At 42.5% G+C, this 18,280-nt stretch overlaps 1 protein-coding gene across 1 annotated transcript in view; it reads left to right on the forward strand.

The window, feature by feature from the left end:
* The first annotated feature begins 1,118 nt into the window (after window positions 1–1,118).
* The window catches only part of LGR5 (leucine rich repeat containing G protein-coupled receptor 5), a 139,214-nt gene continuing 122,052 nt past the window's right edge, over window positions 1,119–18,280 (forward strand). Inside the window, exon 1 of the mRNA XM_036458393.2 lies at window positions 1,119–1,648. Coding sequence (XP_036314286.1) covers window positions 1,440–1,648 — 209 coding nt within the window. The 5' untranslated portion in view covers window positions 1,119–1,439. The remainder of the gene's footprint in view (window positions 1,649–18,280) is intronic.

Here is an 18,280-nt window from a genome sequence, read left to right on the forward strand (position 1 = left end):
TTCATATGGGAAAGTCATCAGAACAGGCTAAATGGAAGATTGTGAAAGACCTTGAAAGCAGAAAGGACTCTCTGCTTTCATGATGCAAGGAGACATTGTGCCCAAGAGTGAAAACTGCGCATTTTTGTGAGTTGATGTGGCAGCCTTGGGCCTTCACCTCTTTCAGCCACTCCCTCAGGTCTGGAAACACTGACTAGTTTTTCCCTGAGGCCTTCACTCCAAGGAAGCCCTGCATCCTTTTCCTCCTGTCGCCTGCAGGCTCCATAAGGGCCATTATTCTTGCTTCCCCAGCCATTCTTTTCACACTTACAGAATGATTCTCACTGAAGAAGTGTTATATGTCCTGCAGGCTCGACGGAGGACATCCATGTGAAGGAACACGCTTTTTTTTTTTTTTCTTCATTGATTCTGGAGCCCAGTGCCTCTCACCTGGGTGGGACTGCACTTACTTAGAGAAATCAGGGACACTTAGGATGGAAAGGCCTGGGACAAAAGCAAACTGCCCTCTCTGTCTCTCCCGCAAGGTTTTACTAAAGGTGACTTCCAGAGGGTCCTAAAACGCTGAGAATACAGTCACTTCGAAGACAGCTCACTAATGAGTTAGGAAGGCAGCCTTGGCGTGCTCGCTGCTTACAAGTTGCATTGATGCAACCCTTACTCCAGCACTTTGATTTTAGGGCCAACGCGAGCCAGTGGGGCATGAGGTAAGGATGAAAAAGACCATCCCATCATCCGCCCGGGGACGCCTCCTCCTTCTGGATTGGATTTTAGTTTTTAATTAAGCAGTCCATGCATTTCATCCTTTATTTGAAGTGGGCTTGGAGGAAGCGAGTGGCATCCTTGGGTCCCGCGTGTGCATCTGTGTCCCTCTGCAGCAGGTCTCCTTGGGCTCTCGGATCTGGGTCGCCTGGGTGCGAGAAGGAGTGAGGGTGGGGGGTCCCCTGCGTCTCACGCGATACTGCGCGAGGGAACCCGCCCCCCGGAGGCAGCGTCCGAGCCCCGAGCACCGCCAGTCCCGCGCGCCGCCGCCGGGCCGGGACTGGGGGAAGGAGGGAGGGAGCAGAGGAGGGAGAGCGGGGCGGGCAGGGGGGTGGGGGGGGGCGGCGGGTGGCTGGGAAGCCGGGCTGCGCTGACGTCACTGGGCGCGCAATTCGGGCCGGAGCGCTTTAAAACACGAGCGTGCGGGCGGAGATGCTGCTCCACACCGCGCAGGCCGCCCGCAGCAGCTCCGCTCCCCGGCCCCGCGGCGCCTGCAGCCAGCGCCGCTCCCGAGCTCCGCGCCGCGGCAGCGGGCACCGTCCGGCCCCGCGGCGCCCGGCCCCCGCGCCCCGCCTGAGCCGCACACGCCGGCGGCCCCGCGCCCCGAGCGCCCCGACCCGCAGCCGCCCGGACGCCGCCGCCCCGCTCCCCGCGCGCGCCCCTCTCGCCGCCCGGGCACCATGGACACCTCCCCGGTGCGCGCGCTGCTGGCCCTGCCGCTGCTGCTGCGCCTGGCGGCCGCCGGCCCGCTCCGACCCGGCGCGCTGCTGCGGGGCTGCCCCGCGCACTGTCAGTGCGAGCCCGACGGCAGGATGCTGCTCCGGGTGGACTGCTCCGACCTGGGGCTCTCGGAGCTGCCCGCCAACCTCAGCGTCTTCACCTCCTACCTGTAAGTGCGCGCCCACGCCGCTCCGAGATGGGGGGACACGGGGACACGAGGGGGAAGGAGCTACCTCCAAGCCAGGCTGGGGGCTCCTCGGCTCCCGCCTGCCCTCTGCTCCGGAGCGCCGGGCGAGTTGGCACCGGGCATCTCGGGCCCAGGGAAACGCACGTGTCCGGCCGGCAGTACGACCGACCGCACTTTCTGGGCCCCCAGAGAAACGACTCGGGCGCAATCCCGCCTCCCGGTCCTCCGCTGGGGAAGCGGCGGAGCGAATTCCTCCGGGTGTGGGCATTTGCATGCAGTGTGGGCATCGGTGCCTCTGAGCCTGGAACCCACGCGCGGGCTGCCCGCCCGGGGGTCCCTGCCCCAGCTTCCCCTCCCCTCCCCTCCCCTCCTCTCCGTGACTGGCCACGCTCCGCGGAGAGATGGGCTGCACAAAGTCCCCCCAAAGGAACCCGCCCGCTAGCCCAGCGCTAAAGGAACCCACTCTGCATCCCTTCCGTGCACGGCCGCGCAATGTAACATTCTTTTCTTTCTTTTATCCTTTATTTATTTATTTTTTTTTCTAATGAAGTGATTACAATGTGGCAACCACAAGCCCGATTAGAGCTGCCAGAACGTTATCTTCACCTTTGGCTGCCCGAGCCGCCCTTTGAAGCGCCGGCCCCGCGGTGTAATCTTTAACCATCGCCGCCTCCTCCCGGGCGGGGCGGGGAAGTGGGCCGAGGGCGGCGGGCGGGCGCCCGGCGGCGCGGACACGCGAAGGGAGACCTGGAATTCTCCGTCCTCCCTCAGAGATCCTCACCCCCTCTCTTCCCCCTTCCCAAACACAGCCCCCGGAGCCCATTCCGCCCAGATGAGGCAGCGGCACATTTCATAATCCCGTCCCTGGAAAACCCGGGCCCGGAGGGTAACAGGTGGTTGGACGGTGGAGGTGGATAGGGAGAAACCAAGGCCATGGCTCTCCTCCCCCTAAGGAGACCCTGGGGGGCTCGGTGCCTCCGGGCTGAGGGACAGGGGTCCAGGCTACTCCGGTGACTCCAAGGCGACACATTTTGGACTTTGATTGGGGTGTTGGAGCCCACCCCGAGCCCACACAACGTTCGTTTCGGCTTCTCTACTCATGTACCTTGGCAGGAGCTGGTTGGGATGTTTGTGCACTCATTCTTTCCTCATTTGAGTTGTTTTCCGGAGGGAAGGAGCATGAAAAGGCTTGCACAACGCCTTCCACGAAATAGCGATTCTTTTTCTGGAGTCAGACTGAGGAAGAACAATACATTTTTTTTTTTTTACTGGTTTAGTAGTACACATTGAAAGAAATGGACCATCCTGCTGCATTTTGATATTAGTAGGCAATCTCCTCATCTGCCATAAAACTATTTTCAATTCTTTACCTGAAAGGATTATACAATTAGTTATTTCCCCACCAGGTTTCCCTCCAATGGCACTCACCGCCTATGGCGGTGATGATTTCACACAATGATAGAAATCTCTCCTAAGTGGCCATCCTCTAAGAATTCACATTTCCTCCTCCTAAGCAGCTGCTTGTACTAAGGGGTGAAAGGCTCATCCCCAATCTCTCTGCTTTAATGGCTAAAGCGTTTCAAGAATCATGTGTTCTCTGTAAAGTGAATTTCTGAGAGCGGTGTGGCAATTTCACATCAGAGACCGACCTACTCCTTGCCATCACCTCGAAGAAATTGACTATCTACAAGAGAAGAGTGCAATCCCCCCCCCCCCAAAAAAACACTTAGCTATTCAATCATACACTCCTTTTAAAAACGTGTTTAAGAATACAGAAAATAAAACCATGAATAGCGTCAGGAGGCTTTTCTTCCCAGTTTAAAGAATGAGCATCGTTAGGCTTCTGCTGCTAAAATTTGGCATGAAGAGCTGCCTCACATCATTTCCCACATTCCGTGGATGCATGGCCCTGCATCCTCCACGTGGTCAGGAGAGCTTACTACCACTGTTTGCCATCTATCCTTACACACAACTCCTTAGAGTGAAGACACCATTAGGGAAGTGTCATCTTCTCGTACTTGGTGATGACAGCCTGTAGCTTGGCCTAAGGGGAAATTTTCTTAAAGTCGGAAGTGTTTGTGAAAGTGTCAGGATGAATGTTACATACTTTCTTCTAATCGTTAACATTTCAGGGACCATAAGTGCACAATGTAGAAATCAGTCCTGAAGTAAATAACCAAAGGGATGTTCTCCTTAGCACTCGATTTCAGAATGTGCTCTCTTATAGAACACCAAGTGCCAGGGCCCATGGCATGTCCTTCCCTCGTGGGTAAAAGGTTTGGAGGTTTTCGTATTTTTGTTTTTACAGCCATGGGGAAGCTGTGCGGACTTTCAGGGTCAATGGTGCCCTCTTTTGGTTACACCTAGAATTACCTAACCATTTCTACCTTCACTTATGCACTCATAACCTAAAAGAAGAATTTTTGTTTGCTCATATTCCAATAGATAAGCATGTGTCTTACTGTTTTTCTTATTTAAAAAAAAAATCACTTTCTTTGCTTTGAAAGGGAACAGTAAGTTACAGCCCCCTGCCACTGGGGCCTAGCGGTAATTAAGCTTTGATGAGAAAGTTGCAGTGTGTAAAGACTCCTGGGTAAAAGGCCAGACTTCACTATCTTTTTTTGTTGTTTGTAGTAGGTTATCACCTTTTATTTGAGTCAGAATGTTATCTCTTAATCTTCCTCCCTTCTCCAAAAAAGAACAAGCATTTCATTTTCTTCAGATTGACGATGGCAAGTTCCAGCTGCACACATTTGGCAAATAGATTTTACCACAATCTGAGAGCTGACTAGTCAGACTCCTAGGTAAAGAAAGTTTCCTAACTCTCTTCATAGAAGGCTATGGCTCTTTAAGTGCAGTTTTATAGCCTTTCTTTCTTCCCCAAAAAGCTAAATCTTCAGCCAACATTAATAGTAACTCTCTTCTCTTCCTGAACTGCATTGCCCAGTAGACCTGTAGTTGGACCACAGAACATGGTAGAAACACAGATATCTCTCTCTCTCTCTCTCTCTCTCTCTCTCTCTCTCTCTCTCTCTCTCTCTCTCTCTCTCCCTCTCCCTCTCCCTCTCCCTCTCCCTCTCCCTCTCCCTCTCCCTCTCCCTCTCCCTCTCCCTCCCTCTCTTCCTCCCTCCCTCCCTTCCTCTCTCTCCTTTCTCCTCTCTCCTCTCTCTTCTCTCCTCTCTCCTCAGAGGCTATGAGCTCTGATTTTATAAAAGGGGCTAATAAAGCTGACTCAGCAGAAAATAAGGAAACCACCAATTTGAGCCATTAAAGTAAACAATAATTGTTGATATGTTAAATGCATCTCAATTTACCAGTCCTGGTTTATCAGAAATAAAGTAGTTCTAGCTTCTAATCTCATTATAGGTGAGTTATCTTGATGTACAAAATATGAACATTTTGAAAATACATTCAAATAAGCTCTTGAAAATAAGCTCCTCTATGCTACTTCGATGTGTCTTTCATACAGTTAGGTAATGTGGCATCCAAGCAGAAAACTAAATTCTAATGAACATCCTGATATAGTAAATATATTTTTCTTGATCGACAACAGCCATTTTATTTTTAAATGAAAACAGAGTTTTTTTCTTGCTGTTGCTGAAGGACATGAATCTTTCATCCACAAGCAAATTTATGTTACATGAACCAAAGGAACCAAAGAAAGATTTGTTTTTTAATTTAATGTATGTAATTTGGTTACTTTCCCATATGTAGCTTTGGGACAAAATTTAATTTTATATGTAATTAGTAAAACCAGTATTAATAAGAACCTATCAAAAACCTCAGTTAAATTATGTACAGCCTGGTGTCATACATGTGTTTTAAGTATCTAAAATGCAGTTTCAATACTTAAAAACATTTTTTAATCTTCAAAATGGTTTTCTATATTTCTGCCTCCCTTCAAGAAAAAAAAGTGCATTAAATAAAGAAAAATATTTGTTCTTTAGAATGGTTACAAAAGCCTTAACTGTTATAACAGTCTTAAAATTTATATCAATTTCAAAATTATAGTTTGCTCTACAACCTACTTTTAAAATTCATTTAAAATATAATGATGCCAGGGTCTAATATAATTCCAGGGTCTATTATTATTATTATTATTATTATTATTATTATTGAATTCTCATTATGGAGGCAATTATTGAAACTAATTCATTAAAGTAGTCTGAGTGATATTTTTATAATGGCTCTGACTCAAACAATTTGTAGCATAGATTTAAGATAAATATTTTACTGAATATGTTCATCATATGCATGACAGTTTATGGGACAAGAAAGAATTTTTACATGCAGTTGAACATGATCTTCAATTTTTTTCTTTCTTATTTCTTGTCTTCAAAGTAAAGGAGTTCTGGTAAGCAACAACAGGTAGCAATCACAAATGAGTTAGAAGGTTGGAATTAAAAAAGAGGAAAAAACTTTAATTTTAAATTAAAAAAGAAGAAAATTGTAATAAAAAATAACCTTTGTAGGTTAAATAAAGCTATTTTTTAAATAATGGAATCATTCCCACTTGGATGTATTTAAAGAACTTCAGAAACACAAAACTGGTCTGTGATCTGTCATGGTTAAGTTTTATTAATTAGAATTATTTGATTGTTTTTTATTTCTAAAACGGATAGCTGTCGCCTGGCTAGTGTGGTTCAGTGGTTGAGCATCCACCTATGAACCAGGAGGTCACAGTTCGATTCCCAGCCAAGGCACATACCTGGGTTGCATACTCTATCCCCAGTAGGGGGCATGAAGAAGGCAGCCCATCAATGATTCTTTCTCATCATTAATGTTTCTATCTCTCTCCCTCTCTGAAATAAAAAATATATATATTTTAAAAAATAAAACATATAACTGTCAAAAGCATAGGAATGTAACCAAATAAGCAATTAACCCAATAGACCTATCATTTAAAAATTAAGCACATTGCAGAATCTTATGCTTTTATAACTAATACCTAATATCTACTACTTTAATAAAGCATTTTTACATTTCTTCTATTAAATTGATACATTTAAGTCATTTTAGCCATAAGTTTAAGTATGTCTCCAATTAATCCAGATCACATGCGATAGATAGAAATTAAAGCCAGCAGTGGCCCTGGCCAGGCGGCTCAGTTGGTTGGATCACCCTCCTGTACACCAGAAGCTTGTGGATTCGATTCCAGCCTGGTCAATTCATATACTTAAGTCTTGGGTTTGATTCCAGGTCAGAGAGTGTATGGGAGGCAACCTCTCGATGTTTCTCTCTTATATCCATGTTTCTCCCACTCTCCCTCTCGCTCTTGCTCTCACTCATCGATTTTTTTAAAAGGAAAGAAAAAAACAATAGTGAACTCTATGAGCAATTTTTTGAAGTTTTTTGTTGTTGTTGTTTGGTTTGGTTATTTATATAAATTTAGAATAATGCTAAATGATATTTTTACTTGTAAACACCCCACCAATGGCCGGGACCGGCTTGGCTCAATGGATAGAGCGTCGGCTTGGGGACTGAAAGGTCCCGGGTTCGATTCCGGTCAAGGGCATGTACCTTGGTTTCGGGCATATCCCCAGTAGGGGGTGTGCAAGAGGCAGCTGATTGATGACTCTCTCTCATCTATGTTTCTAACTCTCTATCTCTCTCCCTTCCTCTCTGTACAAAACCAATAAAATATATTAAAAAAAATAAATAAATAAATAAAAAACACCCCACCACTGGATATTTCTGATAAATTGAATTCTTCTTGAGAAGGCAAATTCCTTTCTTTGAGACCCAATCTCCTTACTCCTGTTGTAATGTTTTTCTTTATAGAACCTCGTAGTAGAGAGATATATCATTAGAGCCACAACTGATATATTACCTACCAAAGAAAGCAAGCTGATTATCTAGTCCTATTGCTATTTTTGTTGTACCTTAGTAAAATTTTATTTGTTAAATCTGCTTATGAATTCAAACCTACTACAACTCCTATTCCCAGATCTGACAGTTTCAATCTATATTCTTATTCAGTCATTATAGATAACAACCACATGCTCAATTTCACCTGTGGAATTCATTGTCTATGGAAAAAGGAAACATTTCACAGGCTATAAAATAGAATTTTTCATAGAAATGTTCATAATTCCAAATTAGTTTTGTTCTCCAATAGGTTACCTGGTAGGAAGCAGGCCCGTTCTTGAAATCCCTGGCCATTTTCTCCTACCTCCCCCAGATAAATGTTTGTTTTGTTTTGTTACATTGAGCCCAATGGACATGCCTTATTTGAAACTGGCAGGTAGAACATTAGTCATTTGCTTTCAAGTTACCTTGTGATAATTTGAAAAGACTGTTAATAGAATGTTAGCATTACTAGTTTAAAAAATGCTCTATAGCCGAATCCGGTTTGATTGAGTCAGATAGAGCGTTGGTCTGCAGACTGAGGGGTCCCGGATTCAATTCCGGCATGTACATTGGTTGCAGGCATATCCCTTGTGCAGGAGGCAACTGGTCAATGTTTCTCTCTCATCGATGTTTCTACTCTCTGTCCCTCTTCCTTCCTCTCTGTAAAAAATCAATAAAATATATATATTTTTTTAAAAAAAGATGCTTTATAAGCAGGAGTCCATCGTCAAACCTTCACCTATTAACCCTATTCTCAGTGCTTAAATCTGGGGTTGGAGAGGCTGAAATTTGCTTTGAGAATATGAGAAGGAACCAGCCCCTGTCCATGAAATCATCTTCCTTAAAGGCAGATGGAATACCTCCAGGCTGTGATGGGCTCTCTTTCCTTCAGGTTTATCCTCCTGCCTAGCCTGTGAGCTCTTCCGCAGGAGGAAATTTCCACTTTCTATCCCAGTGCCCACATCGTTGTCTGACATTTAAGGGATATTTAATAAATATTTGTAATACTGAACTGAATAGAATTGGCTGAACTGACCGAACTGAAATCCCAGTGGCTAAAAGAGGTCAGAGAAAAATAAAAGACTACTTATCTGCAAAGTAACAGAACAACACAAGGCTACTAGGGTCCCACAATATGGCCCAGCGCCATTTGAAATACAGTTAAATCGTGTTCAGCTTAAATGATGCAATGAGTTGTTTATTTTAACAAATACACCATAATTTAGAGTATCTAAAGTACTTTACTAGTGTAATAACAATAATAATAATAACAGCTGACATTTATATTGTACTTCTTGAGTTCCAGGCATTATGCTAAGTGCTTTACTGGATCATATATCCCACAATAACCTTATAATACAGGTAGTATTTTCATTCCTAACTTGACTATCCCAAAGATATTTCCATTGCTCAAAATATTTCTTAACTTCTTTGAAGTTATCTTCAGGACCAGCTTACCAGAAACATAAGAAAACCAGCCTTCTAATTTATGGTTATGCCTCAAAGTAAATGTAATTGGTGCTGAAATATTTCAGCACATTTTTCCTTTCAGGAACACAATTTATGAGGCTCTGGGAAATGTGGTTTTTAATTTTCAATAAAAGGAGAATTATACTCTATAGCTTAAGGCCAAGATTTTAAATTTAGTAAATACCTTTTCAATTTTTCTTGTCTCCAAGCCAAAGGTAAATTGTGGTAGCTGCCCAGCTATTATGAAGAGTGATCAATTGACTGGTAACTTCCTAGTAAAGAATAAAACTAACTGATTTCCTTTGGTCAGGTCCGTGTGTCAAGTAAAGTAGTTGCATTCTCATTCAGAAGGATATGAACTTTCTGAACAGGCTGGTGTTATTTGAGTTTGTATTCACTTTTATGCATAGTTTCATGATTATGGTAGTGATAGAGAAAAAGCTTTCATTAACTCTTCTTTTAATTTTTTTCAGTCCTTCAATTCATTTGCAGTCATAAAGATAACATAGGCTAAATATTTATTATATTACAAAGTTACCATGAAAAACAAATAGGTGGCTAATTAATTACAAATTATACCCAATATAAATAACCCCTCATCAAGTAAGTACTAATGTTTAGAAAATTTAGGAAACATTGAAATGTAATCTCTAAAATGTTTTAAAACAATGCCCTCAAATCTTGTTTTCTATTGTTATCATTAATAATTTCAAATTGTTCAGCCATCCTTAATTTTCAAGTGTCTAATTTTTTTAATCCATGAACATTATTTTCATATCCATTTTACCCTTCTTGCCTTCCTTGTTCCATCTTCTAACAAGGACTGGTGGTCAATGGGAAGAAAGCAAATTCATGCACACACTAACACACACCCTGACACCCCAATAGGAAGCTATTTCTTTTGTGCTACTTGCTCGGTGGAAATGATCTATAACGTTGACGTGGCTTGACAGTGGAGAGCCAACCCTTTTGAGGAGTGAGACTGAGCTGGCAGTGTGAAGGCACCTTCAGTTCAGTTCAGAAGCTGAAATGCAGAAGACAATTGTCCTGGCAAAGGGAGCCCAGCTCCAGCTGAGAACGCGTGCACCGAACTGACCTTCCTCATCAGCCTGCCAGCTGAGATTAAGTCTTCCTCAAGTGGCCCCTTGTTAGCCTCGCCTTTTCCCCAGTGTTGCTCATCTTTCACAAGTGGAAGCCAAATGTTTTAAACTGTTATTCAATTTTGCAGCCAAATTCCTTTATTTCCTCTTTCTACCTCTTTTTCTCCCTTCCTCACAAATACACACACACACACACACACACACACATACACACACACACACCTGATGGCTAACCTTACATGCATATCTTCCTTCCCAAAGTCTACACCAAGAACCTAAGAATTTTTGTGTTTTACTAAAAAATCAGTAAATATTTTTGTACTTTTTTTCTTGAAACCTTGATTACGTAGAACAGGAACTTCTACAAAAGATATCTACTTGCAAAAATAACCTTCCTTTGATCAAAAAGCCACAAAAGTGTAGCTCTCAAGAAAGTAGAAAACCACACATGATCTCAAGTGGAAAAAATATAAAGAATTTGCTGAATTTTTAACCTTAGCACATAACAAAGATATTTTGAACTGGGCTGGTTAATGTGGGCTGTGTTAGACTTCCATTGTGTTGTGTTTGGGTTTACCCAGTGTTATTTTAATGAGCTTATTGGTCCAACACACAAAACACCACATGACACTTGGAGTTCGTAGGTTATAAATTTTCTTAGGAGGCACTTGAAGGAACTCTGTTATATAATCGATGGCCTTTAAATCTATCAGCATAAAAATAAGCTCTCACTCTTTGCATGTACAGTGAGAGTTATTTGGTTCCAAAAAAATAAAAGTTCTCGTGGAAGGCGTTACATTCCTTAATCATCTATTTTGCACATATATTATGACTTCTGCAATAATCGTTTATTTCACAACGAATCTATAGAATGAGTTTGGAGTCATCTAGTAAAGACTGAGGTAGGAAGTCTTCCTCTTTATTCTCTCTATTCATCCTTTCTGTTCTGACTGGACCGTTAGCAAACGCGTCTACCTTTGGCAATAGGTCTACTCTATCATCGTTATAGTGCCAACTGCCCAACAGTAAAGCCTAGTCATCACCCCCTCTCCCGAACCTTCACCACCCCCCCCCCCAAAATAAAGGGGGGGAATGGCAAGAGAGGTGATAAAGCTAACCGAGGGAATCTGCTACCCAAGGAACAGTGCAGGCAGAACTAGAACTGAGAGACAGAGACCTCCACCCTGTCCCAGATGGTTCACTTCTCCTGTGTCCCTCTTAATCCTTCTTCACCCCAGGCTTCTAAAGAGCATCAGAGGAGAACTAGGAGGATGCATTTTTCTTATCTCAGACACTTTCTCCCCAGGGCTTCAAACCACAAGATGAAGGTAAATTGAGAAAGAAGAATCTCTGAGATTAAAGTATCAACTCTGAGTGCACCGAAATTGATGTCTTTGATTTCAGCTCCGGGGAAGCCACATCACTGTCCTTGTGATGGGAGACCTTAACGCACCACAGCCCCCGTTCCCCAGCAGCTGTTGTTCTCTGGGTCTCTGGGCAAGAGAGTACAGGAGGAAGTTCAAGATCTTTTTTCATTGAGTCTTCAAGCTCGGGTAGCAAAAGGAAATCCTAGTTAAACCAGATTCTCCCAGGGTGTAAGCATATCTCATTTGAAGATCTCAAAAGTTTTAGCAACATGATTAACCGACAGCAAGTATCCACCTTCCACCTTCCAGCTGCTGGCCTTCCAGCTTAAAATGTACTTCCCAGGCTCTTAGAATTGTGAGAAGTGTTGGGTGAATATGGACGGGTCCCAAATGACTATTACAGAGTAATATGAAGCTCTTTTACCTTAGCTGTAGATACTCCTCAGAACATAGTTCATAATATATTGAGAAGGAAAGGCTAATTTTGGTAGATTTATTACAATAAAACCAATTCAGAGCTTGAACTCATAGCTAACTACATTTGGAGTAAGTTCTACGGTAAAGAACTCAAAGAATAATTTTTTATCTACAAATTACCAGAATGACTAAACTGTATGCCTAAATTCACATTACATAGTTCAAGACTGAAATTTAATCATAATTGCTAGAGCATTGTCTTAATTGCCCAAATAAACAGAATTAAAATCACTTAAAGGTATTGCAGAGGTTTTTGATGAGTCAAATGCACTCTCTACTCATGCATGGGATTTAGAATAGAAAAGACCTTGAAAGTCACCTAATCTAGCACCTTCTTTCATAGATAATGAAAGTCATGCTCATAAGAGGTTATTGAGTCCTAACCAGTAAGTCTCAGTGGATAGAGTGTCACCCTACAGACTGAAAGGTCCCAGGTTTGATCAGGTCAAGGGCATGTAACTTGGTTGTGGGCACATCCCCAGTCAGAGGTGTGCAGGAGGCAGCTGATCAATGTTTCTCATCGATATTTCTAACTCTCTATCCCTCTCTCTTCCTCTCTGAAAAAAATAATCAATAAAATATATTTTTTAAATAAGAGATTAATGACATTCTCAAAATCACATAGCTGGCAAAAATGGAATTGGAACCGAAATGTCCTAAAAACAAGAGCTCCTTCCTGTCAACTTTTTGCTCCAATGCCAGATACTCAAATGAATTCTAAAACTCTTATTTTTCTAGATGTTTCCAAACATCCTGTTGCTTTTGTATGTTATAAATGTTCATATCTAAGTCTGTGACTGAATGTTAACCTTGTCACCTTTTTTGACTAGTCATAGATACAGATAAAGGGTACTTGGAATTGCCTAAAAATCTATAGTGCAGAAAGAAACAATCAAACTTAGCTTGAGGAGTAATTTCCCAAATTTTTTTCATATTAGGTTAGCATGCCCTTAATGCAATTTAAATGTTGTGACATTAATTTGACTAAATTTAAGTCTCATAAATGTCTCTCGTTTCTGTCCCCTTTCTCTTCTAGCCCTAAAATTGCATGAGCTCAGACAATTTCACTTTTCTGCTGTGTAACTGTGAGTCTCCTGTCTCAGTCGGCATAGACCCCCAATACACACACACACACACACACACACACACACACACTCCCTACCACCACACTAGTTTGTCCAAGATGCAACTTTGGTCATGTCTCTCCTATAGTCAATCCCTCAGAGGTTTCCTATGGCTTTCATGATACAATTTAATTCCTCAGTTTAGCCCACAAAGCCAGCTTCTCTCGCCTCACCCCCAGCTGCAAACTTTGCTGCCATTTCCCACTTCTTAGCTCCTCATGCTCTCCTGTCTCCAGCCATATCAAACTAACTCCTGCAATTTCCATGTTTCTTGCCTCCACGTATTCACATGTGTTGGTCTCTGTGTGAAATGCCGTTCTTCTTTTTCATTTTGCTGACTTCTATGAGTCTTTCTATATTCAATCCAGACATCACGGAACACTTTCTATGACCCACCATTTTAGAAAACTGTCTTCGCCTCGCCCATATCATGCTGAACTCACCTGTCACAGCACTCATCACACTTGATCATCAAACTTAATTTACTCTGTTTCTACTACTGGACTATAATATGTCCCTTGAATGATCAGTTTTCTTGGGCCAAAGAAGAAAGGAGTCTCCCTTGGATTTAGAACCCAAAAACCCTCGTGTATTAATCATGTCTTTCATTGTTTGTATTGTATGATGCTTTGCTATCTTGGGACGTTGCTGAGCTAGGGGAGGCTGCCCCTCCCAGGGTTAGCAAATTCCTAGAGATAGCAAGGACTCCTCTGCAAACACACCTTCCACATGCAAACCAACCAGCCAAAGTCTACACTGCCAGGTACTTTTTTTTTTTTAGCAGGCTCTTTCAGGGCTCTTACACTCTAGGTCAACATTCCCTGTTCTAATCACCCTGGGACCAGGTATCAGACAACTTGAGACAGCCCTTACACCCCACAGCCCATAATGATTCAAGCTAGCTGATGCTAAGCCTGCTTACCCTGTCCGTTTCTTCCCATGGAGACTACAATAAAGACTCTTGCCCCTGCGTTTCTCCCATTCCTTCTGACTCCTGACAGACCCAAGTGCTTCCCCATGTGGCCCTGCAAACTGATGTGTCCCCTATTCTTGGGAATTGTGAGTAACAAACTATCTTTGCCGTAGTAGTTGCCTCCTGATCTATTGGGCATATCATACCTGAATAATAGCAAAATCACATGTTAAAATGCTCTGTGCCCATACATGGGTACGAAACTTCAAAAGAAGATATGGTCAAGGCACATTTGAGGGAAAATCAGCACCATTTTCTTTCTGTAGGAGGCACTCTTATGTTTTCCTAAACTCTGTGTAAAACTCGTACTTTGTCCTAAGATATAAGGTGCCATTTTTCCGGCCACCAAATGTGTAACAGAGTAGATGAGCTAATATTATCACTTATAATCTTATAATGTGGTGATAAAGAAGTCCTTCTGTCTAGATTTGGCAGACTGCATTGTTTGTAATCTCTCTCACATGACAGGAAAAAATTCAAATAGTGCTTTTTGTCAGTTTCTCATTTGACCTTTATAACAAACAGTACACTGGTTATCACTATCCCCACTTTGGGGATAAGAAGACTTCTTGACAATGATCAAGATCTTGAGAGATCTTGGCAGTTTCTTTGTGTCTCTGTTTTCTCATCCATAAAATAGCAATAACGACACTGACTTTACTGGGTTGTTGTGCCAATGGGTAGGATAATGCACATAAAGCACTTCGGACAGAGCCACATATGTGCAGCAATAACTGTTAGGTGCTATTGTGGTTTTGGTGATGATGTTACAGTTGCTTTAACACTAAATCCACACTTTTCAAATACACAATGTTGGCTCTTATTGTTATTTCCCAAAATACTAAATTAATTTTCCTGAAATTTTGTAAGTGTAAACATATTTTTCATGAAACAAGATTTTTAAACATTAAAAACAAATTAGGGAACAGCAGAGAAATGCCTACTTGATAAAAGAATAGAGGGAGCAAATAGTGGCAAATTCAAATGAGTCACCAAGCATCTGTTTAAGTAAAAATATTCTTTCACCTCTGATCCTTGGATCAAATAGATAGAAGATTCTGTGTATTGAAAGAAGTTTTAGATTTCCATCTGGGTGTATAATGTCGACCTCCAGGGTGGCTGACTGCTGAGTGAATATGCTTTCTCACAGACTGTGGGCAGGTGGGCCAGGTTAGGAGTCCATTCACCAGACACGATTTAATGAATGGCCCACAATTTGTGGCCCTAGATTTAAATTGTTTTTATTCTTCCATTTTTCACCTCACCCATGTCTATGATTTTACATGACTATAGAGGAAATATTCAGTCTGGTAACTTTTGGGGCTCTTAGAAGCTCCAGTCTCAGCAGCTGACTTGCAATACATAGCAGCAAGAGATAAATGATGGATTGAGAAAATATTGGGATTCCAACCTTTTCTGAGAGCCAAAGACATTCAGGGGGGAAAAAGAATTTTTAATACAAAAAATGTATTTGGTTATTTTTTATATTAACTAAAAAAATAATTCTACTCTAAGGGGGAAAAAAAACTGGTTTAAAGAATAGGCCTATGTCTACATTCAAAAGAGTTGAATTTTCATGAGGAATTTCTTTTTAGCTATCTTTGATAAAGAAGCAGTTGGGAAGTTCAAGATGGCAGTGTAGCCTCCCACAACCATATCAAAATTTACAACAAAAATACAGAACAACCTTCACTCAGAACCACCTGAAATCTAGCTGAATGTAAGTTAGGGGATTAAATAAAAAGCACATGGAGACAGGTAGGAGGAGCAGAGACACGGGGCAGAATCTCAGAACCAGCTAGTCTTACACCAATGTGTGGTGGTTTAAAAGCAGGAGGGATATCTTGACTATGGAGATTTCCCTGAGGAGTAAGGAATCCCTGACCACACCAGGCCCCAAGCCCAGGGTTCCAGTGCTAGGAAAAGAAGTCCCCATAACTTTGGGCTGTAAAAAAACCAGCAGGAATTGTGGCTGAGTGACACAGAGGCTGTGGGAGTCCTAGGCAGTTCCTCTTAAAGGGCCCACACACAGAATGATTCAGACTCACTCCCTCTGAGCAGCTTAAAAGGAACCTGGGACATTCTGGGAGGAAATAACTTGTCTGGAATCAGAGTGAGAGCTAGAGGGGCAGCTTTCTCCCAAATAGAAGGGCTGGCAGAGGCCAGTGTTCCTTTGCTGAGCCCTCCCGCCACAGAGCCAACAAGCAGTAGCCATATTAAATCCATCAGCCCAGCTTACTTTTTTCCCTGCCCTGAGATCTTGCCCCTACCTACTTGCAGTGGCTTTTCTGTACAATTGGCCTCTCTTAAATCATGCTTCAGACTTTCCTAAAATATCTCAAATAGCCAGCAGCTGATCTCAGCATGCTCCATATCTCTCTATGTGTAGCCTCAGGCCCCGACAGTGGCCTCAGGCCCAACACTAGTGGCAGTCCACTCTGGTTCAGATCTTTGCATCTCCTGGGCACCTCCAATAAACATAAGGAGCAATCTGCAGATTGCTTTGTAGCTCAGGCTGGGTGGCCCCTGGCAAAGCACAGGCAGAGGCTGACTTTGCACCTCCTTGGAGGCCCCAGAGCTAGTGCACCCAGTGGTCAGCTTCGACCACACCAACTTATAACCCTACCACTTGAACAAGTGACACACTCAAGGGGCAGACACGGTAAGCACCAAAGCCTCACTGAAGCAAGTCCTGCTCTTGCACAGCAGTTCTTCCACTGTAGTCACAACTGATCCTTGCAACTACTGGCCCAGGGTCAATCCCTCTCAGTGATACCAACATCAATCAGGGCTCAACTACAATAGGACAGGGCACACAGCTCACCCAGGGGTGCATCTGGAATACCCAACTCAGATGACTGGAGAGGCTGAGCCACTGAGCCCTATAGGAAACCTACTACGCAAGGTCACTCTACCAAGTCTGAGAGACATAGTAGATCTACTTCATTTCACAGAAACAAACACTGGGAAGCAGCCAAAATGTGGAGACAAAGAAACATGTCACAAACGAAGGAAGAGAAATCCCAGACAAAGAATTAAATGAAATGGAAGCAATAAAACTACCAGATACAGAGTTCAAAGCAATGATTATAAGGATGCTTAAGGAACTTAATGAGAATTTCAAGGAACTTAGTGATAACATCAACAACATAAAAAAAAAAAGGACCTGTCAGAAATGAAGGATATACTAACTGAAATAAAGACTAATTTATAGGAGATCAATAGTAGAGAATACCAAGAATTTGGAAAATAAAGAAGAAGAAAAAAAAAACACCAAATCAGAACAGAAAAAGGAATCCAAAAATATGAAGATAATATAAGAAGCATAGCAAGAATCACATCATGGGTATGCCAGAAGGAACAAAAAATTAAAAACCTATTTGAAAAGTAATGACAGCCTTAGCTGCTTTGGCTCAGTGGATAGAGCATCAGCCTGTGGACTGAAGGGTCCTAAGTTCAATTTTGGTCAAGGGCACACACCTCAGTTGCAGATTTTTGGCCCTGCTCAGGGTACATGCAGGAGGCAACCAATCGATGTGTCTCTCTCACATTGATGTTTCTCTTTCTTTCTGTCTCTCCCTCTCCCTTCCACTCTCTCTAAAAATCAATGAAAAAGTTACCTTAGGTGAGGATTTAATAATAATAATAATAATGACAGAAAACTTCCCTTACCTGGTGAAAGAAATAGACATACAAGTCTAAGAAGCACAGAGAGTTCCAAACAAGATGAACCCAAAGAGGCCCACATTTAATAGACATATCATAATTAAAATGCCAAAGATTAAAGACAAAGAGAGAAAAACAGTTACTTACAAGGGAGCACCCATATGACTGTCAGCTGATTTCTCAACAGAAACTTTGCAGACCAGAAGGGAGTGGCAAGAAGCAAGAACCTACAACCAAGAATACTTTATCCAGCAAAAGTATAATTTAGACTTGAAGGTCAGATAAAAAGCTCCCAGACAGGGAAAAGCTAAAGTAGTTCATCATCACCAAACTAGCATTATATGATAGGTTAAAGAGTTTTCGAGAAGGAGGCGGAGGAGGAGACATGAACAATAAAATGGCAATAAATATGTATCAACAGTTGAATCTAAAAATCAAAATAAGCAGAACAGAAACAGACTCAGAGATACAGAGAATATTTTGACGATTGCCGGATGGGAGGTGGATGGGTGGAAAAGGGAAAAGGATTAAGAAGTACAAATTAGTAGTTCTAGTGTAGTCATGGGGGTATAAAGTACAGCATAGAG

This window comes from Pipistrellus kuhlii, unplaced genomic scaffold, assembly GCF_014108245.1.
Source record: "Pipistrellus kuhlii isolate mPipKuh1 unplaced genomic scaffold, mPipKuh1.p scaffold_m20_p_3, whole genome shotgun sequence".
In the NCBI taxonomy this organism is placed as follows: Eukaryota; Metazoa; Chordata; class Mammalia; order Chiroptera; family Vespertilionidae; genus Pipistrellus; species Pipistrellus kuhlii.